A 24,065-nucleotide genomic window follows, 5' to 3' on the forward strand; every position below is an offset into this window, starting at 1 on the left:
AAAATATCTTTTGGGGGGGGGTCTCTTTTTTTGCTGGCAAAGCAAGTGACAAAACAAACTTCCAGGAAGCACATGTGAACAGTTTCCATCATCGCAATTTTGTCACAGAAAAACTACAGTGACAGTGGAAGCAATCCAAACATTTCTGTGCGTGTAGTGCGTGTGTGTGTGTGTGTGTATGTGTGTGTATGTGATGGGGGGGGGTCCGTGCTGGCTCCGAGCACTGGCCCACTTTTCTTCTTCTCTGGCGAGCGGTTTGGCGTCCCCCCAGCCGTCATTTAGAGCGCTAACGAGGACTCTCAGGTGATGATGATGACGATCAGCTGATAGCATCGTCCATCCACGTTTCATGCGTGACTTTTCCGATCGTGCGTTATGAGCATGGCACTACTTGTGATGTTGCGAAGATGTGAGCCTCACAGGAAGTCGTCTAGCTTCACGCAGGAAATGATGGAACGCTCCGTGTAGCGAGGGACGCAGATCGATGACAGACAGTCGCGCACGTGGGTGCGTGATGGACAAGGCCGCCACGCGTGCGTGTCGTCCTTGTGCCGCGGCTTCATCAGTTTGCTGGTTCAAGAGCAGCACCAACAGACAGGAAACACTCCGTCACTCTTCACCCATGTTCGTCATCCATCAGATGCGCTATGCACGTGGCTGGGATGGCTAACGAATGGCGAGCTAGCTCGTAGCTGCGGCTCGCGGTACACCTGTTGTGTATTGCTCGGCCCATCTCAACTGTACAACTGATGCATAATACAAAAGGCAACAAACACTCAAGATGTTCCATCAAACCGTATCAAGTCTGCTAGCTTAAGGCTAACAGCCAATAGGAAACGCCACAGACGGGCTAACGGACAATAGCGCAGCTGTCACTGTAGTTCTAAACCTTTAAACAACTGTTATTTTGTGTGGAAACACAAAAATACTCACAGGCCTCCTCTCCTCACAATTGACGAAGCTGCAATTTTGTGGCACGACGGCTCGAAATACGAGTTGTGTGTTTGGCGTGACAACCGCGACTACGTATAAAGCTGCCGTATAGCGCAAAATGCCGTTGCAGAATAACGGTGTGTAAAAAGATGCAATGTTAGAGAGTCTTTACAGCACCAAACAGTGTCACAAACTAGTTAATAGGAAATTATTTAATCAATCACCGGGGAGCAAGAGAACAGCATGACACACTCACACGCGGGGAAAAATAAGGGAATGGGAAAGATGGTAGGCAGAGAGACTTAAATAGGATAAATGCAAGTGGGTCGCTGTGCGCACACACACACGCACACACACACACACACAATAATGTTGTTTCACTGGAGTGGACGGTAATATAGGATATAATAAGAACAATATCAATTAGAAGACAAGATGTATAATAATAATAATAATCAAATAAAATGTAGCGTGCTGTTATACACAGTGATTAGAATTGGAAAAAGGAGGAGGCGTCGTGTGTCGGTTATTATGAGGTGACGATTCATAATAGTAAGAATGAGAAGAGGCGAGGATGTGTTGTACTAAGAAGAAGAATGTTAAGTAGGTGACGTTTCGTCATAATAACAATGTGGAGGGGAAGGACGCGTAACGATAAGAGGTGACGACGTGGAGGAACGCGAGCAGGTGAGCAAATGCAAAGTAGGTGAAGATGAAAGTTGTCAAGGGCGGCGGGTGGCGACAGCTTCAGGGTCGCGACCCTTCACATTCAACAAAATAAAAGATTTTATGTTTTTTTTATCAAGTGACACACTCAGGCGTGACTGACACCTTTCAACCGGAGCGCACGAACGCACACGCGGCGAGCCAGCCCGGCAAAGCTATAAGAGGCTGACGAGCGTCTCGTCTGACCTCCTTTGGTGCTAAATTAAAATGAACCTCAATGTTGATGCCCAATGAAGGTAACCACAAGAGATGACGAGACAGAAAGAAGGCCACAGTGAGACTTTTCCACAATAAGATGCTTACACACGCACACACACACGCCAAAAAAGAGCAGTCAGGATTTGAAATGAACTTCATTTTCTGGTTTAAATTTCTTTTCACACACACTAATTTCGATTTACACAATTTTAAACTTTCACTTTAAAAAAAAGTTTCCACACAGCATTGTGTATTTTATTTAGTGAGATGTTTTTATGCGAAGGATAACTATTGTGAATGCTGTGAGAGTTTTTGGTGCAAGTGAGTTTTCCAGGACATGTAACAATTTTTTGGTGCACTGTTTTTAGTGCTAGTTTGACTTGTGAGAGGTTTTTGTTTTGTGTTTGTTTTTTGTGTTTATAAAAAAAATAATAATAATTGTGCCGTTTTTTTGTGAGAGTTTTTGTTGGGATATGATTTTTATGGTGTGTGAGTTTTCGATCCGCATGAGTTTTTTTTTATGTTTGGAAAGTTTTTGGTGTGGTGTGTGTTTCTGGTGTGCGTGAGAGTTTTTTTTATTGGTGCGTGAGAGGTTTTCAGGTGTGTGTCCACAAACACACACACACACACACATTTTAGACAAAGACACTGCATTCCACCTCCAGTTGTTTACAGCAGTCATTGTAATTGACCAGTTGCCTCGCTTGTGTGTCTCCGCGTGTGTGTGTCTCCGCGTGTGTGTGCGTGTGTGTGTGTGTGTGTGTGTGTGATGAAACAGACAGTAATAAAGAGCAGACGGGAAGTGAACGTCTCCTTCCTGATAAACTCAAAGCGTTACCATGGCAACGACAGGCACGTTGTAGACTTGTGTATGTGTGCTAATGTTTGCGTGCTAGCATAAGAACTAGGAAACAGGACGGCGACCCTGGAGACAGGAAGCGGATGTTTGAATCGCAATCATTCGTCCGTGGGACAAATCCACTTCAAACTCACTCAACACCTGAGTGCTGCCCGACTGTGTGTGAATAATGAATGTGTGTCACTGTGCGTGCATCTGTGGATGTGTGTGTGTACGTGTGTGTGTATGTATGGGTCTGGCCCAGATTGTGCGTTGTGATGTCATCAATGTAACCCCAGCTGAAAGGTGACTCTGTGTGTCACCTCCTCTTCATCACCCGATACCTGACACACACACACGAATGACTCTTCATGTATTTGCAAGAAAAAGTATGGGAACCCCACCAAATTACCTGAAATTCTCCATCAATTGGTCATAAAATGTGATCTGATTGTCATCAATACATACACACACACACACACTTAAGATACACTTGTAAGAGTGATGTCAATGCAAAAGTGCGACACATACTGTCAGTGTAACATTTGTCCACAGGGGAAATATTTAGCGCTCGCTAGCTGTCAAGTCTTTCCGACTTATTTCTCTTTGATTTCTATATTTTAAAAAGCAATTTGTGATTCATCATCACACTCTGATGTAAAAAGTGCTAAATGATGCAGCGACAAAAGTCAAGACGGATAAAATTGCCGTGACTCATGCAAGCGACTGCGCTAAACGCAACAAGCTAGCCTGCTAGCACGCGAGCTAAGAACCCGCGGAACACGGGGCAAACTTGTTAGCTAGCTCAAAATGGATTCATTTCTTTATAAGGTAGCGGTGGAATGAGAATTAAGCACTTGTTTCTTTTAGTGTTTTATTTATTTTTTTACTTTTACATGTCGGCGCAGTGGCGTCGAAGCGGTGTCGTGGTTGCGTAGTGTATTTCACTTTAATTCGCCGTTGAAATGTTGTTTCAAGCTTGATGGCTGCGTTGGAGTCTCCAGGCTTCCGTTACTGTCTGATGGCCGTTTGACGACGTCTATAAAACATTTTATCTCCAATGCAACCTTGACCAACGTGTGAACTCGGCACGCTCCCGACGCCATCGCCGTCGCGCCTGCGTGTGTGTGTTCGTACACGCTGCCACTTCTCGGCGATGGTACACTTAGTGAGACGCTGATAGCTAATATGGAAATGATAAGAGTACATGATGTGCGCGTGTGTGTGTTTGTGAGTTTGCGTCTTCCTCATCACCTTCCTGTCAGCTTCCTCCTCCTCACACATCATCATCATCATCTCCTGGACTCTTATTGAGTCCATTTGTTTATCATTAAGGCCCGAGCACACCAGTACATTACAACAAAATCGAAACCACTTTATATCTATTTTTTACATTTATAAATCACCTTTTGACAGATTTAATTATTTTTATTTTTGTAGAATAATGAGAACACTGCCTCTGCTTGTGAATTAGAATCTTGCTTCGTGGACTCTGCACTCAGCATTGTTGCGTAGTACCAGGTTCTGGGTATGCGCTGTTCGCATTTTTCGGGGTTGGCCAGCTTTTGAACACTGTCATCATGTCATGTCAGTCAGGGTCACCACGCCCCCCCACACCTCCCCACACCCCATAGGCCTGTTCTGTCCCAGGTCCCGCCTCTGCTGTCCCTTAGCCAAACGATCCCGGTTGTCGCCTGCCAGTTCGTTGGCTCGCTGCCCGCCATCTTTGAATGGCGACGACAATGTGTGTTTCCTCCTTTCAAGCTAATTGAATTGAGCTTGTGAGGGACATCTCGGTCCTCCTCTTCATCCTCATCGTCACCGTGCCCACTGACGGCCGCTCGCTGTTAGGGTGGGGCCAAGACGTAAATAGCGTTTAGGTGCATACTGCAAGCACAAGCGATCATTTTGTCTAACTAAAGTCCACAAATTTAGTACTAACATACAAGCCAAAGGAAATTAACGTTGATGTCACGGGAATTTTAACCTTTCGAGCAACTGCTACTTCCAGTCGTCCTCAGTGCTGCCCTGGCATGTTGTGACACAACTTGGTACTACACTGAAGGCACTCGTAATCCAAATTCAGGCTTGCTCCAAAAATATGCTCCAAACTTATTGTTGCTGGCCTAATATGCTAATCGTAGCAGATTAGCTGCATCTGTCGCCTTGACAACGCTCTCTCACATCGTTGACATTTACACACACTGCTGTCTCCCCTCACCTACTTGATTCTTTTTGAGGAGTTAGCTCGCTAACCGTTAGCATGTCATACTTTACAATATTGACGCACAACAAGTGCCTACGTGACCGCCACTCTGTGTGTGTGTGTCCACATCAAAGGAAAATCAAGCTCTGTTTTCCATTCTTATCAAAAGCTGTCATCCACACGTCGGTAGGTCACACAACACAACACAACACACACACACGCATGCACACACACACACTCATCACGTAGACACTTTTCAGAAATCTGATTTGGGAGCTGTGAAGAATAAATGCAGGAAGGCTTGAAAAATGACTCCTGTCCGATCATTCAATTAAGAGCCCATGCAGATGGTCCACACACACGCACTCGTGTGCACACACACACTCCCTTAAACACAATTTTTTGCAAGTATAAAAGATTTTCTTTGTAGTTCCATTTGTCGTGGCAAATAATGACATCATTCCGGTGCCTCCCTTCCACTTAAAAAGACGGCTGACATGCTGTTGTCAGCATGTGTGCACAGAAAGCTCCGCCCACCGAGGTAAGGCTACAAAAGTGTCAAAAAAGGAAAATAGGACTAGGACGATGAGTGTCTTGGTTGAACCTCGGCCAGGCCCGAGGAGGCGGAGCTGATTGCGTCCGGTCGGCTTGATTGCGCGGAGGTTGTAAGGCGACCCAAGCCGCGGCATCATCGCGGGCCGTGTCTTCATCACGCTCAATCACGACGCTCAGAGAATCCTCCAATCAAAGGCTCCTCGTTTCACAACTGCCTCCACTCCAAACACTCCAGAATCCCTCAGAAGGATTAATTGTCTACTGTAAAAAACCATTTAAAAAATATATATATATCACTTAAAAATCATGAAATTGTGGTGCTTTCTCCCAGCTGGTAGCGTGGGCCAGTCAGCAGCAGGATCAGGATGACAAGATGGCCGGCTGTGTGTTTCCAATGGGACCAGAGAGCTTTCAGCGCTTCACGCCGGACTCCCTGGCGGCCATCGAGCAGCGCATCGCCAAGGAGAAGGCCCGACGCAACAAACACTACCAGGAGGTAAACGTGAGTGGTCTCAAACTTTTGGGCTGTGAACAGAGAGGAGCTAATTTACAAATGTGTGTGTGTGTCAGGACCTTGGCGATGTGGAGGTCCCTCGCCCCCGGGCTGACCTGGAGGCGGGAAAACAGCTGCCGCGCATCTACGCTGACATCCCCTCCCACTTGGTGGGAGTGCCCCTGGAGGACATCGACCCGTACTACTTCCAAGACCAGAGGGTATGCAAAATACGCTACCGTGAGATTCCAGTGACACGGCTCGGCCCGGTTTTGCAAGAAACCCGTTTCATGCCACTTCCAGTTGAAGTCAAATAAAGACAATTACGAGTTGTGTATTTAAAAAACAAACAAGCAATGGCCTGCTAGCTTAATGCTAACAAATAGTTGAAAACGCCATTGACATGCTAATGGTCAATGTGTGTGTGTTTATATTTTTGAACTAACACAGATGTGTGGATTGGAGTATGGTTAATTAAATGTTGGTAAGTAGGGGAGGCTATTAAATTGAATTTCCCTTTGGCGTCGGTGTGCCTAACTTGCTCAACTTACCTGAGTGCCGCCGCAGGAGGCAAAAAAGCACAAATGCGGCGGCGCCGCGATGCGAGGCTGGCGAGGGACGGCGACGCATCGCTCGCCAGCCTCAGATCACATCGCTTCCTCTTGAGGGACTTTCCTCTCCGGCCTCCCTTCTCGGCTCTGCGCCGCGTTTGCAGCATCACACGTTTGTGTGTTTGCTGTGCCAGATTAGCTGAGGGAAGCCAGAAAAGAGAAAAACACATCCAGTCTCTCTGCGAGATGCTGGAAAATGATCATTTATCTTCCATACCAGGAGTGCTCTCACTTTATTCCTCTTGAGAGCCATGTATGGAAAAATGGAAGGATGCTGTCTGTAAGCCTCCTCTAGATATTCAAAGTAATTCAAAGACTCATAGCTTCGACATCTGGAACTCTTTGCCTACTAATATTTGTGGACGTTCAAAGAAAAAATGTGTTCACCACAGCTTTCATGAATGCACAAACTCCTTCCTACATGGACTTTAATTAGGTTAGTTATTGTTCAGCACCCTTTTGTCCCTTGAAAGGAGCTATATGAAGTTAAGCTATCGCTATTATTATTCAGTAAATAGTGCCGGCGTATGAATATGCTGTGAATTGATCTTGTTTTTTTGTTGACAGACTTTCATAGTCCTGAACAAAGGCAAAGCCATCTTTCGCTTCAACGCCACATCGGCGCTCTACTTCTTCAGTCCCTTCCATCCCGTGCGGACCGTCGCCATCAGGATTCTGGTGCATTCATATCCTTGTCAAATTGAAACAGGTGGAGTCAAGCCCTCGCTAAATTTCAAGCGACTTGAGTCGAGTCCTAATTGAAGTTTACAGTAAAGACTTGAGACTTAGCCACCTCTGCAGTCAGATGACAGCAAAGATGACAGACATGGCTTGACACCCAAAATCACCCCTCCCGCCCTATTTCCAAATACACCACCTCCAACTGTCCCACTGCCCCCCCTCCCCCCATGTCCTTCACCTCGCACTCTGATATTTTTAGCCAGCGCGGCGGCTGCTGCCGCTGAGAGATGGCAAGTCGGCGGACACGCCACTGTTGTTGGGGATAATCGGGTGAAGAGGTCGGCAGCAGAGGTGCGGCACTGCTGATTTTGCGCTCGGGGTGGTAGGAGGGAGGGAGCGGAGCGAGGGTGGGGGGGCGTCCTGATGAAGTGGACGCTCAGAGTTTTTATGAGTGTTTGAGTGTGAGCAAGAGCCTTCTGGATTTTGGCCCACCGGCGTGGCGCCACCGTGACAGGCTGTGGTGTGACGCGCGCATACACACAGTTATGAAGCGATTGTGTGCTTTGTGTCTCACTCAAGTGTCACTTTTGATCCTGGCGTCCCATGAGGCCTTGCTGGGCATCAGACGACGGGCGCTCAGGTCAGATGCCTGGCAGCATGCGGCACCACCCGGCGCCACAGTGGACGGCACGCAAACACACACAGAAAAAAACTGCTCACCAGTCAACAACAATCAAGAACGACTTTCCAATCGCAGAAGGATTTCCTCCTTCGCAATAAGTCAGAGAAAGAAAGATGGCTCCCGTGGAGGCCGTGGGTGGGGTAATGACATCACAGCTACGGTGGCCCGGGGAGTTCCTTGACGGCGACCTGTCATTATGCCACAATTAGCCGCCCGCATCGTTCATCTGACCGGCCGCTGCTCAAAGTCTCACGCGAGGAGTTTTTCCTCGTGCTAAATGATCGTAATTAAGATTCATTTATAACCTGATTGACAGGCGGGCCCGCCCCCGCCCACTTCCCGCACAACAAGGCAGGTGGAGGTGACATTTCACTGCCAGTTTATGGAAAAGCCAGCCGAGCATTTCTTTCACATCCTTCAGATCCCGCTTAAGGTTCGCGTACTGAAATGAAATGAAATAAGGATGGGACGGCCTTTGTGTTGCTTTCCTTAAGCGCGTCACCTTGTTCAGTTTGTTCATCATGTGCACCATCCTGACCAACTGCTGTTTCATGGCCATGTCCGAGCCCGCCGCCTGGGCCAAATATGTCGAGTGAGTACAAGTGACCCTGAACGAGCAGGCGAGTCTCCTTTCTAAGCGTTCTCTTTGACCTCCAGGTACACCTTCACGGGCATCTACACCTTCGAATCACTCATCAAGATCTTGGCGAGGGGCTTCTGCGTAGGACGCTTCACCTTTCTGCGGGACCCCTGGAACTGGCTTGACTTCAGCGTCATCGTCATGGCGTGAGTGACACACGCAACATCCTCCAGCATGTGCGAGGCTTTTATTGTGAAAGACAAGCAGTGTGAAAGGGAGGGCTGCGCCACTCACTGTGGGTGGGATCACAGCCGACTTCAATTAAAGCAGCCCCTTTCATTCCTTTTGGGATGGCTCAGTGAAAAAATTCTCCAAAACGCGCAGCGAGCTTTGGGCATAATTCCCGATGTGCAACCGACTTGCTTTAGACATCACACCGGAGCGGGTGTGTTTGCCACGTCAGGAAAAAGTCAGCTGTCAGCAGGGAACATTTTTAATGAGGTTGAGTCAGCTGAGGGGTAACATGGCTGCTAGGATAGCAGGCAGCAATGCTGCCTTGGTCGTGGCCGGAGGGGGCCAAAATACCACTAGGTACATGCATTACTGTACTGTTACATGCAAATTGTCACTCACTCAGGTCATGCATGGTAAAAGTTCCTTTAAAAACAAGCAAATTGGGAACAAGCACCTATATATTATGTGATTGGTTTGACCTGAATATAACAACAACAACACAAAATGACACTTCCACTTCAGTACTTAAGTGAGTGTTGGCAAATCTCTCGGTTTGCTAAGCAATCGGGCGCCGATCAATCAAGCCAATGGCGGGCACGCGACCCGTGCGGCTGCCGCTCGCAAGATAAACGATCACAATCGAGTGATCGGATCAATAGTTCACCCCGCTGCGCTCGACCCGGGTTAGCGTGTCTAATGAAGTGCCGCTGACTAAATGGAGGCGTCTTGATGAAAGTGTCTCCGTGGGCCCGCGTCGAGCTACCCCCTGAGACCGCCCATCGCTGTAACCTCGTGGAAAAACAGCCGCTCCGAAAGGACAAACCCGCCATTAAAACGCCACATCTGCCGCCGGTTATGAGACGTGTTACCATTCATCCCGGGAAAGGGATGGAAAAGAAATCAATAAAATCACTAAATCAAGGAAAGTTTGAAGAGACACTACGAAATCGCTTTGATTTGCCTTCAAACCCGAGACAGAAGTTCACAAAACGTGGTGGAATGAAGTGGAATTCTGGGAAATGTCCAAGCTTACTTCCAGCTTTAACGATGCGCCATCGTCCGCTCTTATCACATTATATCGTCATCGCATCAGTAACACACAAGCACACGATGTCAGCGGGTGCACGTCCTTGACCCGCGGGCCTTCCTGCAGTCAGATGGATCTTTAGCGGTACAGGGACACATAAGTCACATATTAGCACACACAGACATGCCCCCCCCCCACACACACACATACATTGCGCCCCTGAAACGCCACCACAAGCTTTATTAAAAACAGAGTGATGGTCAGTAAATAGACACACTCCTCTGGACACGAATGGACACACACACACCTACAAACATCCACGTACACACATACAGACTGACTGATGCTCGGAGCCCCTCCCACCGATCCACAATTGTCATGGAAACAGTGTCCATTAACCCCCTTCTTCCTCCACTCAATGTACGTTGCTCCGCCCCTTCGCTGTCTAATGGCAGGCATACGGCCGTCAGTCTCACGTAACAGCAGTTACATGCCTGGCAAGCGTTGTTACAGTGTCACGTGGCAGCGTCAGATGACAGTAGTCACGAGACAACAGTACCTTGAAGTAGTCAGTGTCACATGTTACATGACAATATGTCATGATAATACGTTATGTCGTTTTCTCATGTACATGGCGGGAAACTGAGCTGAACTGAGCTGGTTTGCTGGCAAAGGAAGAACTCACATTGATGTGGTGATGAAGTGCTCTAAGTAAAAGTCACGTTTGCATAAAACTAAAAAGTGAAGCTTTTACTGCCACAGCACCACCGGCATCTGCGCCGCCCCTAACGAAACCCCCCCACCCCCCACCCCACCCCACCCTAACACACTAATTCAATCAATCTGCCAGTCAAGGAGAAGAAATATGAGCTCTCCTCCAAGGCTGTTAGCACTGTTAGCACTCGCCAGCCCATGAGGCCAAGCAGCCATCAGGGCTCTTTTATAATGAACTTCATGAACAACGTTTTTTGGATTAACTTGAATGTGTTCATTTTAAGATGTCTTCTAAATCGATTTTTGTTGTCAGTCATTTCTATGACTACTGATATTATTGACGGAGTGTGTCAAAAAGAGACGTGTGAGTGTTCTGTTTTGTCTTCTTCTGTTGTCGTCGTTGTCGCTGCTGCACGCGCCACACTGCCCCCCGCAGGCTCTTAACAGAGTTTATCAAAGTAGGAAACCTGCAGGCGCTGAGAACCTTTCGAGTCCTGAGAGCCCTGAAAACCATCTCGGTCATCCCAGGTAAGACCATAGCCGGAGCCCGCCAACACAGGCGGGCGGGCGGGGGGCCGCCCAACCAGGAAACGCTCGCCATCGCAGTGTGGTCGTAAACGTCTTCCCGTGTCCGGCTTCGTGTGTGTGTTCAGTCCCCGTTACCCCTCCGCTTTCCACGGCCGCGGGACGGCCGAAGACGAATCACGGCAGTGAGACGAAAACAGGAAGTCAGCTGGAGGGTGTTAGAAGCCAAGTCTAGTAGTGCACTAAATGCTCGGTTGGGCTTTCTGTGGTGTCGCGGCCCTCCAGGTGGCGTCCGCGTGCGCGTCCGTCTGGTTGGCGGATTGTCCAATGGTGTGCGTGCTTGTTTGTGTGTCTGTGCGTGACGCCTCTTGTGTGTCTTTGTGTTGTCTGGCCTTGTTGCAGATATGTCACTGAGTTTGTTGACCTGGGTAATGTGTCGGCCTTGCGGACGTTCAGGGTGCTGCGAGCGCTCAAAACCATCTCAGTCATCCCAGGTGAGCGCCCCACCCCCCAATCTATATAACCTATAGTCGTTTTTTTGGGGGGAGTGTCCAATCAATTCAAATGGCGTGATAAATGTACCGATTGAGCTAATTCTACATCTCTTCTGAATTCTCCGCTTCGAAAGTAATTCATATAAAAATGATTCTGGCTTTTGTTAAGTTAGGTTCCAAATCTTGACACTCGGTGATAGCCAATAACTGATGATTCAAATTCCGCTATGCTAACTGACCTTGGTATGCCGCCACTTATCATGTTAGGAAAGTAGCTTTAACAACTTCTCCTATACTTGTGGTGAGGCGCCAAATAACAAAAGCAGTGACAACACATGCTCTTTCCAAAGTTACCAATGCTACACCGTTAGCATTTGTTAGCATCAAACCTCATCATTTGATTCAAAATGCCCAGAATAAATGTGCCAGTGATTGACTCCTGTCAGAATTCTTCCTCCATGTTTTCTTCCTTTGTGTTTCTTCTCCTTTTTCATGTTGTGTTGGTCCAAAGTGGTTTTGTTAGCTTATCTGTGTTGATTTTCTGTCATCTAGGTCATGCTAAGGAGAATGGAGGCAACCGTACTCTTGTTGTTAGTTTTTAAAGTTTTGCTTTTAGTCCAAAAGGCTTTTAAATTTCTGGTGTGAAGTCTGCCATTTTCAACAACGAACAAGAATCCAGTTGTCTCGCTTCAACTTTTGGTTTTGTTAGCTTGATAGTCTTGGGTCGTGCGTTGGGCATCTCTCCCATTCTTTACTCACTCACGACTTTCTTTCTTGCACGACTAGAATGTCCACGTCAGTTTCAGTTTTTTTCAATTGTTTTGTTGCTATTAGCCATTAGCTATGGGCAGTATGCTGACGCTGTGCTCCTTCCGCAAGGCCTGAAGACAATTGTAGGCGCTCTGATCCAGTCGGTGAAGAAGCTGGCTGACGTGATGATCTTGACCGTCTTCTGCCTGAGCGTGTTCGCACTCATCGGCCTGCAGCTCTTCATGGGAAACCTTCGCCAGAAGTGTGTCCGCAGCACGGCGCACTGCGTCAACGACAGCCTGCCCGCCAATGTGTCCTTCTTCTGCAACAACAAGACTTGGACGTCTATGAGACACTTCATCAGTGATGAGGGTGAGTATTTTTATCCGCTTGGGGTCACATCCGCTTTTTCTACGCTGTAGTATCTGTGATGTTGTCTGTGTGCGTGCTGTAGCTTTGAAAGTTGAGCCAAAGTTAGGTAATGAGACTGCAGCGTTAGCTGGCTCTTAACCGGCTCAATGTTTTTTCAGTTGGGGCCGTGTGATTACAATTCTATCTAGCAGTGGTAGGCTACGTTAAGTTAGCTAACAACCATTACTTCGCTGTAGACGAGCAGTTGTGTTACTTAAGCAAGTTATACTTTGCAAAAGGCGCATGGCTCTTTAGCTTCTTTCATTTTATTGTGAAACAATCCAAACCCTAGTTGTGTGATATTCCTGCTTCTCGCACCCGCCTTCCCGTATTAGTGAGCACATTGCGCTGGTTGCTAATGCAGCTGGATGCTAATGCTTCTGCTATTTGTGTCTCCACCCGTCACAAACCAACAAAGCAAACAAACCAACAAACGAGCGTCCCTGCAGGCGTCTGTATCGACCCTCTAAAAGCTGCCGTGAAACCCGAGAGTCGAGCCACTGCGCTGATCAATACCCCAGCAACATTTACCTTCCCTGTCCCGCCACAAGAAAAGTTTTCTCATAGCATTAGATATACTTCTTTTCCACACCACACCTGTCCTATCGCAGTAAAAGTTTTTTCCGCCGCAGTAAATGTTGTCTTTTAGCATTGTGTAAAGTTTGTTTCTACATCACATCTGTCCCACCACAATAAAACTCGTCGTTTAGCTTCACGTAAAGTAGTTTGTCCCTCGAAAGAAACAAACTTTATTTTGCAGGAAGTGTATTTTGCTCTCCTGATTACTTTTGTGTGGGATGAAAGTTGTGTGCATGTGTACGTGGTGCGCGTGCATGTGCTGAATAAAAGATGAGCGTGCTCAAAGTTGTTCCCATAAGGCGAGTGGATGAAAATGTCAAGCTAGCTTTTAAGGTCAGAGTTTGGCGTCTTCTTATGCAACCCCGACTCACACGGGAATGACTTTTCACAATAAAGCACCGACTTTCTTCCCGCTATCAGTGGCATCCTCCGTGTCTGAGCCGCCCACTCACGCGAACCGGCCGCCAACTCAAGGGAAGTGACTGGAGACGTTGTTAGGCATCTCCGTGCTTGGCTTTACCGTTGCAGCTTGGTGCAACTTGTTTGTTCTTTTTTTTTTACATTTAAAAAAAGTTCAGTTTTACCCCACCCACTGTCTACCGATACAGCTCAGTGCTGCCAGGCATGTTGTGGCATAATGTGGTACTACACTCAAGATGTAACTCTTAACTGGGACTTGCCTCTCACCCCATAAAAACAATTGCGCAAAAATACATGACGTTGCTGCAATATGACACTAATTAGATTTTTTAAAATTTTGTCTTTCAGACAACTTCTACAAGGTGGAAGGGGCCAAGGATGCGTTGATCTGTGGCAACAGTAGCGATGCAGGGTGAGTCCACCTCGGTGTCGAAAAAAAGAAAGGGTAATTTTGTGCGAGTGTGCTGCGCCGCGGGATCATGTGACATGAGGTTTTAGGACGAACGAGGTTTGGCGCTCACTGTTGACGCTGAGAGCGGTAGGATGACACTCTGAATGACACCACTATCAGAACAGCATCATTCAAGTGTGTGTGTGTGTTTGTATGTGAGTGCATGTGTGTTAGCCTCCAGCTAGCCGGCCAATCGCGCCGCGTGAAACTATCTCAGGATGCTAACACGTAGCTCGCAGGCTAGCACGAGCCTGCCACAAGAGAGTTGGGAAAGGATGGAGGTTCAGGTGAGGTGAGGCGGAAAGGAGGATGGAGGGAGGACAAGATGGAGGGAAAAGAAGGACATGTAGTTGGGAAAAGGAAGGAAGAAAGGAAGGAAGGAGATGATGGAGCAACAGCGAGCCAACGTGGAGGTGAAGAGGAGCAGATGGCAGGAAATGGAGCAAACAGATGGGGCCAAAAAAGAACAAACAAAAAGAAGAATGAATGAATAGAAATGAGCAAAAACGTGCAAAGGCAGTGGCAGGAAAAAGAGAAAGAGGTCTGGGCAATGCGTTAGCCTTAGCATTAGCTTGCCCCAGTTCTAAAATTCCCGGGCCGATTAATGTTTTGTTTTGTAGACTTCCGACTTCCTTCTGCTGCGACCATCATGACTTACATCATCAATGAAGTCTTTAAAGGAAAAAAGAGACAGGCCACATGACAAGATGCAAACCATCCATCCATCCATTTTTTGAAACGCTTAGTCCCCACGGGAGTCGCGGGAGTGCTGGAGCCTATCCCAGCCATCATCGGGCAGTAGGCAGGGGACACCCTGAACCGGTTGCCAGCCAATCGCAGGGCACACACAGACAAACAACCATTTGCACATGCAAGGGGGACAATTTGGAGTCTTCAATCGGCCTATCAAGCATGTTTTTGGAATGTGGGAGGTAACCGGAGTGCCCGGAGAAAACCCACGCGGGGCCGGGGAGAACATGCAAACCCCACACAGGGAGGGCCGGAGGTGGAATCGAACCCGCACCCTCCTAACTGTGAGGCGGACGTGCTACCCAGTGCTCCACCGAGCCGCCTAGATGCAAACCACTCATCAGCAAAACAATCCTCATAGGAGAGGATGATGCATGGTTGCAGTAACCACGGCAATGACAGTCAATGTTGTAGTTGCAGGTGTTGCAAAACAGTGTTGCCTTCACTTGCTGCGTCGCGTGTCACCGCACACAAGCGCCGCTGACAGTGACGCTGATGCCACCACCGCTGCTGGCGACCATGGGCCGCACGCACCAGGCCACTACGGCCGCCCTGGGGCAAAGGTCACTGAGCTAAGCCGCTGCGACATACTTGCTGTGACCGCTCGCTGAGCTCAGCACTAAATCATCATCATCATTATGTAAATGAGCATCCTTTTTCCGTAGCCCTTGTCCTCGTTAGGGTCACGGAGTTAGAGCCAGTTGATCCCAATTGACTATGAGCAAGAGGTGGACGCCCTGGACTGGTCGCCAGCCAATCACAGAACAGACAGAGACAAATAATGGCTGCTGTAGCGACCAGTCTTTCTGGGTTGTGCGGTGCGCTGTCATGCTAGCAGTTAGAAGAGAAATATGGCTGAGGGGGGGGGGCTGACTTTCCTGGAACACGTGGTATGGACCATATTCATCATTCCATTAGCCGCCTTCTCTGCTGGTGGTCGCCACCCTCCTGTGTGTGTGTGTGCGTGTGTGTGAGCGTGTGTGCGTGTGAGTGCGTGTGTGTGCGTGTTTCTAAAGTTCCCGGCTTGCACTTGTACCTTGTAACAGTATGTTAAAAGCTACATAGATCAATAATTCAACTCCAACACCAAAACATTTTTCTAAATGGTTGTTGATTTCTATTGTGTGTGTGCACGTGAGTACGTGTGCGCACGCGTGTACTGGGTGCTCTGTGAGGTCTGTTACGTGTAGAGCCAAAGAGGCTTCCACCAAGCTCTCCAAAGGGCCAGTACCAATGTTGGTACAATGTGTGCAGTGGTTTAAAGTCCCAAGTTAAAGTCCCAATGATCGTCGTCACGCACACATGTGGGTGTGGTGAAATTTGTCCTCTGCATTTAACCCATCCTCGTGTGATTTTGATCCATCCCCTGGGGGAGAGGGGAGCAGTCAGCAGCAGGGGTGCCGCGATCGGGAATCATTTGGTGATCTAACCCCCCAATTCCAACCCTTATTGCTGAGTGCCAAGCAGGGAGGCAATGGGTCCCATTTTTATCATCTTTGGTATGACCCGGCCGGGGTTTGAACCCACAACCTTCCAGTCTCAGGGCGGACACTCTACCACAAGGCCACTGAGTTGGTTAATTAATTAATTAAATAATTAATTAATTAAATAATTAATTAATTGGTTTAGTCCCGCCCGCACAGTTTGATTGTAGCCAATCAACTTTGCGCTGGCAGAAGGATTGCCAACCTGTCGTCCTTATCCTTGGCACTGCCTTGGTGCCAGCCAGGCCGCTCAATCACACAAATAGATAGACAGACAGACAGAGCCTGAGTGGGCCCGTGCGCAACCATGCTAATTGCTAAAGCTAAAGCATCAACGTGATGACAAAGATGTCTGACAGCAAAAACATTTTCGGACCTTTCCTGCCGGCTGACATCTGAGCCCCTCAGACCCTCTTGATAGTGTGTCATTGCCTTATGATCAACTGAAATACACACACACACGCACGCACAGCCCCCTGATGTTCCCGCCACTCCACCAACTAAGCGCTAATTGGTTAGCATGTTGTTTCAGTCCAGCTGTCACATGCTGAACTTTAAATACCCCAAGTGGACAAAAAGTATCAGGACAACGGCAGGTCCTCTGGGAAAACCTTCTGAGATTTTGGGGGTGTTCCTCCACACCAAAGTCATCCACCAATACGTGCCAGACCACATGAACACTTTGGATTCAATCCAAAGATTTGTTGGATTCGTTGGCAAAAGACGGGACGCCACTTCAAGTTTTGAGTTTCATTTAAACGCTTTAAAGCTTCGCCATCAGACGGCAAATTTGATTTTCCTGAGCGAGACGAGCTGAAACCTTATCTTATTTGTCCTTTACTTACCCAGCGTGCTTTGCCCAAGTGTGTGTGTGGTCACGCACGAGTGTGTCTTTGTGTGAGTGTGTGCGTTTGTGCTCAGACATCAAGCTGGTTGTTCCAAAGCTAGCAACTGTAGTGTTTGTCCAAGCGTGTTGCTCACTCATTAGCGTTAGCCATCAAAGCGCCGCAACCGTTGCTAACAAGTGTCTGGCTCCGCCCACATGGCTCCAGAGGCTATTTCAAGAGCCGCTGCTGATGTCACCCGACAGACATTCAACACGAGTGAAACCACTCTGACCTCTACCAAGGCCACTTTTAACCTCCACCCAGGTCAACCGTTGACACCCTGCACCCAGCTCTGATTCCCCTGAGGTATTGGTGACCTCTGACCTCTTGAAAGATGCTGAGCCAGGAGTTAAAAGCTAGACATTTTTAAAAAGTCACCTGACACCAGGGTCACTACATGCTAATGCTAGCATGTCTTTAAATGTCGTCATGTGCCACACCTTATGCACGCAAATCATTTAAGTACACAAATCAAACACACATGAACATTAACATGCAAGCATACACACACACACATATAAGTAAGCACATGTGCACACGCACTACCAGACCTACAACAAATATAAGTGCACACATACACGCATGCATGCACACACACCCACTCACACAATCCCACGCTCACACAAATACTCTGATCCACCCATCTCTCAACAGAGGTGGCACAAAACAATCTCCCTCGGCAACCAGCACAGGGATACGGTTGCCATAGTGATGCTAAGGATTGGCTTTCTACCAGGCCTCAGTTTACCTGAATGTAATAATTAAAAGTGTGTGTGTGTGTGTGTGTGTGCGTTTGTAACGGGAAATCAAATAGAATGCCACAGACGCGCACACGCTCATCATGTTTTGCGTTGTTTGAATCCATCTGTCGTTTCTCTGTTTTTGTCTTACAACAATTTCTCTCTTTATCAACTTTGACCTCACATACTTCTCCTCCTCTTCACACACACTTTTCATTGAAGTCTCTTTTTATTCTGCGCTCACAGGAAAATGTGTGTATGCATGCTTGGGCGTCTGTGTGTGTGAGGGTTGTGTCAATGGGAGCTGAGGTAGAGGGTCTGAAGTGGCATCCTCCCCATGAAAGCAGGCCGAGGTGTGTGTGAGAGATAACTGCGGGCTCTCTCGCTCTCACACCTCTCATGCCAGCTCGCACACGTGGACACGCCCTCCCGTCTGCATTTTCCAGATCTCTCGCGCACTCTGGGTGTCCTCGAGGTCCTTAAGCGCACCGACACACACACGTACTCTGGAGCCATCAGACACACTCACACGCCACTGTGTTGACTCACTTGTATGAGATGGATGCATGGAGGGATGACGTGCACGCGTGTGTGAGACGGCACGGCCTTGCTCGGGGTGGGTGTCAGTCTAAGCGCCATCAAGATGACAGCTGACGACTGATTACTCACATTGTGTGTGTGCGTGCGTGTGTGCGCGCGCGCGCGTGTGTGCGTTTGTGTTTGTACATCCGCGCGTCACCCCACCGCCCCACGTGAGCAAACGCAATGTTTGTAATATCAGCACAATGTCCAGGTTAGCGTATTCTATTAGCATCGACGTTGTGATGTTTGTGTTAGTAGCGCTTTGAAAGTACATTTGCATTGATTGCTGCTCAGCTTTTTATTATCACATTAAGAAGAAGGACTGCTTGTTACCGGCAGGCCTCAGCATTACTCTTGCTTCGCAAAAGTTTCATGCAAGACAAAACAACAATCTGGACTTGTATGGAAAGTCGTTGGAGTGTTTATTCCATGTTCGCCAAAAGTGGAGATGTGAAGTATTGACAGGATTCAGTGGCCACTTGGTTTACTCTCAAAGGTAACATAAAAGAGAATGACACCTAGCTTAGTGTAATTAAAACAATTACATACGATAAATTAGACTTTCAGTTAGCTAGCTTAATATTGATGCTAAAGATCACCAACTAATTTTAGTGCCGTACTGATGAGCTGCCTCAAGATTCCAAGGAGCAGCCCAATGTCCAAACTGTTTACTTCTGTCATTGCTGTATGTTTGTATGAAGTACAATATTTTTTTTCCTCCTGAAAATACACGTTGCAACAATTATAACGCTAAAACCTTGCTTCAATGGTGTCACTGATGTCCTGTCCGCGTGGGCTGCGATGGATGCGATAGGAACCGAATGTGGAATATCCATTTTGCCTGTATGTTCCGTCTCGCAATGACACATGTGGGCGGGTCCCGGTCACACGCCGCTAACTAGCCTAACGAGGATGCGGGGCTGCTGTTTGTGTCAGGAAAAGATGGAGGGAGGGATGCTGTCCAGCCACTTCCAATGTGCGTGCTGCTCTTCTTGGTTCCATAACATCCTCCCGCCCGTCATCACGATCCCCAACTGACAGTGCATCAAATGCTAACGTGCTAGCAGTTGTTCTGCTAACATATTGTAAAAATAGTAACGCCAGTATGGAAATGCTTTTAAATGTTGTCATGCCACAGGAAGTGTCCTGACGGATTCGAGTGCCTGAAGGCAGGACGCAACCCCAACTATGGCTACACCAGTTTCGACACCTTCGGCTGGGCCTTCCTGTCGCTCTTCAGACTCATGACTCAGGACTACTGGGAGAACCTCTACCACCAGGTAGCATTAGCATCCACAGTAGCTACCCGCTCGCCTTCGCCACGCCGCTAACCGCGAACGTCTGCAGACGCTACGCTCGGCCGGTAAGACCTACATGGTGTTCTTTGTGGTGGTCATCTTCCTGGGCTCCTTCTACCTGGTCAACCTCATCCTGGCCGTGGTGGCTATGGCGTATGAGGAGCAGAACCAAGCCACCATCGCCGAAGCCTGTCAGAAGGAGCGTGAATTCCAGCTGGCCGTGGAGCGGTTGAAGAGGGAGCAGCAGGTGGTGCTACATCGTTAGCTTAGTCGCACAGCTCTCATTGTCGTTACTTGAACCTTGACTCGTCCCACCAGGTAGCTGCGCAGAAAGCGACGGACTCTGATTCACTAATGTCGCCGGAAGTGTCTCCCTTTGGACCTACGCTGGACCTGATGGAGGAGCGGCGGCGCAGTCAGGCGCTGGTGGGAGTGGCTGACGTGGAGGCCAACCTATCAGAGGAGAAGCTGCTGCAGGGGGACGGGACGGAAAGCGCCAAGGTGAGGACACCAAGAAGAAGTTTTTGATTGTTATCAACTTACATTTTAAGACATCAGGAAGCAACATCCGTCTACCCACTTCCCTTCCCAGCCCCTCCACCCCTTGCTGGCTCGGTCTTTCTCCGCCAGAACTAGGCGGAGCAGCCAGGTGTCATCCATTTTTAATTTCCGGCTGAGGAGCCGCGGCTCAGAGGCGGAGATGGCCGACGACGAGTACAGCGTGCCGGGCGACGTGGTGGAGAGCGCCGGGGGCCGCACGTACAGCGGCAGCACCTTTGGTGGAATACTGACACAACCATGGCCCAAACGCCGACCCAGCACCTACAGCAACACCAGCAGGAACTCGCAGGTAACAACGAGCAAGAACAAGTGCAAGTTTGAAAACTCCTTTTGGTTTGTTGCTAGCACGGTATTAGTTGTTCCCGCTGAAATGGAGAGTGTGTGTTTGTGTCTTCAGGTATTTTATCCCACTTTGAACATCAACGGAAAGCTCTTTGTTGCCATGGAGCATAACGGAGTGGTCTCGCCACCGCCACCACTGCAGGGGCAGCTGCCCGCCTGCACCATGGAGAAGGTCAAGGAGGAGAGTGTGAGTGTTGTTTATGAGTGTGTGAGTGAGTGTGTTGTCACAGTGGAAACAATGGTGGAGACTGCATCCATCCAACACTCAGACATGTGAATTATGAATCAGCACTTTGCATAGTTGCTCTCTGATATCATGAGCTAAACACATGCGCACACACACACACACACACATTACAACTCAGATAACAGTAAACGCACTGGCATGGTGCTTTTTGGGGTCAAGGGTCATAGAAACTGCTCGTACTTGAAGTTGGGCAAGCTTTCAGTCAAGAAGACCACAGCCACCAGGGGTCAGATTGCATTTCATGTTAACAAATTAATGCCTGATAAATGTTGTACTTTCAGCTTTCATATTCAACTTATTGTTCTTAATCTTGGGGGGGACAACAAATCACTGCGGTTGACCCGTCCTCTGTGTCATTAAGAGTCTGCAAAGTTACGTGTGGGTGCCGAGCTTCCATCCCGCCGCTCGCAGCTGAGGACGGATGGAGCTCGGTTGCCACGGAAATGTTACCATGGTGACCCACAGCCGCTAACCAGAGGCAAACCAGAGCACCACTGGTGGCCAGCGGCGTTTTCTTTTTCTTTTAACCAGCCTCCCCAATGGCGGTCTGGCAGGCAGGCGGGACGGAGGAGGAGGCTGGCGCGGCATTGTGGGAGGTGACCTTTGGTAACTTAAACGATGCTGCGTCATGTCTCATTGGAGGGAAGGAAATGTTACGCAAGCACACCCGAGAACGCTATGCGCTCCAAACTTAGGCAACTTTATCGGAATCAATCAATACGGCACTTGAGACATCAAAAGTCCAGTTAAGTGCATCTTTGAGTCTCATTGGATTGTGTACCTAATGAAGTGGCCACTTGCACACGCGCGCGCACACACACACTCTGATAGCCTCAATCAAAATGCAAGCATTAAGCAGCCCCTGCATTAAATCTCATTAGATTGTGTACCTAATGAAGTGGCCACTTATGTACACACATACACACACCCGCATGCACACAAACAGACACTTTGACAGCGTCAATCAAAAGCGAGCGTTAAGCAGCCTTGCATTAAATCTCATTTGATTGTGCACCTAATGAAGTCCCCAGATGTACACAAAAACGAGTACACACATGGAATGCAGATTTTGCAGAGTCTCTAAACCGGCTCACCAACCCCCCATTTTGAGAAGCACTAGTGTACATCTTGTGCGACAAACGTGTTTTGTGTGTGAACATGTGACCGTGTGGGCGTGATTCTGGCAGGTCCCGACGTCAAGCACCGAGCTCAGCACGGTTCTGCTCCCTCGGTCGGCGTCCACGCTGGGCTCGGAGCGGCGGGACCGGGCGCCCAGCGCCGCCAGCCACCTGACAGACGCCATGGAAGGTGAGCCCGGCCGTTAGCTAACAGTCGTGATTTGGACATGTTTGAATCAGTTCTAAGACTAGTCCTACTTTGAATGACAAGACGGTATGAAGCAAGTTTGTTATTGTTTTGTAACCCAACCGCTCAGAACTGGAGGAGGCCCACAAGAAATGCCACCCGTGTTGGTACGCCTTCGCCCATCGCCACCTGGTGTGGGAGTGCTCCCCATGGTGGCTGAAGGTCAAGCATCTCGTGAAGATCATGGTGATGGACCCCTTCCTGGACTTGGCCATCACCATCTGCATCGTCCTCAACACGCTCTTCATGGCCATGGAGCACTACCCCATGACGGAGGACTTCAACGGCATGCTCAGCATCGGAAACCTGGTAAGGCGCTCGAGGGCCATAACCCTCCCTCCAAAACCTCAACTCATTGGTCTGGAAGTACTGAGTTGGCCATCTGTGGCCCTCGGGCCGTAGCTTGCCACCCACAAGATAATGGAGATCATATGATTAGCGTAATGCTAACCTTTAATGCAAAACGCCATTGATGGCTATCTGAGATTAGCATTGATGGTGGGGTAATTCTAAACCATAACATGAGGACTGCCAACAAGATTGTAGACATCGATTGTCTCTGTGCAGTCCTGACATGATCCTCTTCACGCACACACACACACACACGCACACACACGCACACGCACACACACGCAGACAAGCTGAAAAGGCTAAAAGGCAAGCTAAAGGCAATGCAAACATCTGTGAGGATTACGGGATTTATCCGGTTAACAATTGAGCGGCGCAGCGCTCTGTGGGCCTGACACCATGACTCGGCGTTTTCTCAGACCTCAATGGCTTGAAAGTTTGCAGCGCTCACACAAGAAGTGTGTTGACGCTGCACCGCGCGCAGCATGTCTTATGTCTGCAGATGACAGCGCCGCCCTTTTCGACTTCAGCAAAAGTACTTGAGGACAAATATTGGCAAATAGTCAATGTGGTAGAATGTTACGCAATGCTCTCAGGCTCTCCCTGGCGTCTTGCGCTTGTTGTTGCGTTTCAGGTGTTCTCCGGTATCTTCACCGCCGAGATGGTTTTGAAGATCATCGCCCTGGACCCGTACTACTACTTCCAAACGGGCTGGAACATCTTTGACAGCATCATCGTGTGCCTCAGCTTGATGGAGCTCGGGCTGTCCGAAGTGGAAGGACTCAGCGTGCTGCGATCTTTCCGACTGGTGAGCCACGCCTGCGATGCTCACGCAAACGGCGGAAGAATGAAAGCTCATCCCGTCTCTCCGTCGGCCGTCAGCTGCGAGTGTTCAAGCTGGCTCGCTCGTGGCCGACCCTGAACACGCTCATCAAGATCATCGGCAATTCCATGGGCGCCCTGGGCAACCTGACGCTGGTGCTCGCCATCATTGTCTTCATCTTCGCCGTGGTGGGCATGCAGCTCTTTGGCAAGAACTACCAGGTGACCTCACAACTCCATTAAGTTTTCTAAATTAGGTCTCAACTTTTAGGACAACAGTTGACCCCCCCTCTCCCTCCCCAGGACTGTGTGTGCAAGATCTCCAAAGACTGCTCACTCCCCCGCTGGCACATGAAGGACTTCTTCCACTCCTTCCTCATCGTTTTCCGCGTTCTGTGTGGCGAGTGGATCGAGACCATGTGGGACTGCATGGAGGTTGCCGGACAGCCGCTCTGCATCCTCGTCTTCATGCTCGTCATGGTCATCGGGAATCTGGTGGTGAGTCGACGCCTCCCCCAAGCGAGACCTTTT

General features: G+C 48.8%; 1 protein-coding gene across 1 annotated transcript in view; it reads left to right on the forward strand.

The window, feature by feature from the left end:
- The window catches only part of scn5lab (sodium channel, voltage gated, type V-like, alpha b), a 40,581-nt gene that overhangs the window by 3,813 nt on the left and 12,703 nt on the right, over positions 1-24,065 (forward strand). Inside the window, exons 2-19 of the mRNA XM_061265481.1 lie at positions 5,788-5,952; positions 6,027-6,170; positions 7,128-7,246; positions 8,426-8,515; positions 8,581-8,709; positions 11,406-11,497; positions 12,377-12,619; positions 14,006-14,069; positions 19,690-19,831; positions 19,899-20,096; positions 20,168-20,350; positions 20,442-20,699; positions 20,808-20,939; positions 22,187-22,307; positions 22,435-22,673; positions 23,347-23,520; positions 23,595-23,756; positions 23,838-24,032. Coding sequence (XP_061121465.1) covers positions 5,830-5,952; positions 6,027-6,170; positions 7,128-7,246; positions 8,426-8,515; positions 8,581-8,709; positions 11,406-11,497; positions 12,377-12,619; positions 14,006-14,069; positions 19,690-19,831; positions 19,899-20,096; positions 20,168-20,350; positions 20,442-20,699; positions 20,808-20,939; positions 22,187-22,307; positions 22,435-22,673; positions 23,347-23,520; positions 23,595-23,756; positions 23,838-24,032 — 2,808 coding nt within the window. The 5' untranslated portion in view covers positions 5,788-5,829. The remainder of the gene's footprint in view (positions 1-5,787; positions 5,953-6,026; positions 6,171-7,127; positions 7,247-8,425; positions 8,516-8,580; positions 8,710-11,405; positions 11,498-12,376; positions 12,620-14,005; positions 14,070-19,689; positions 19,832-19,898; positions 20,097-20,167; positions 20,351-20,441; positions 20,700-20,807; positions 20,940-22,186; positions 22,308-22,434; positions 22,674-23,346; positions 23,521-23,594; positions 23,757-23,837; positions 24,033-24,065) is intronic.

Source organism: Syngnathus typhle, linkage group LG19 (genome assembly GCF_033458585.1).
Source record: "Syngnathus typhle isolate RoL2023-S1 ecotype Sweden linkage group LG19, RoL_Styp_1.0, whole genome shotgun sequence".
NCBI lineage: Eukaryota > Metazoa > Chordata > Actinopteri > Syngnathiformes > Syngnathidae > Syngnathus > Syngnathus typhle.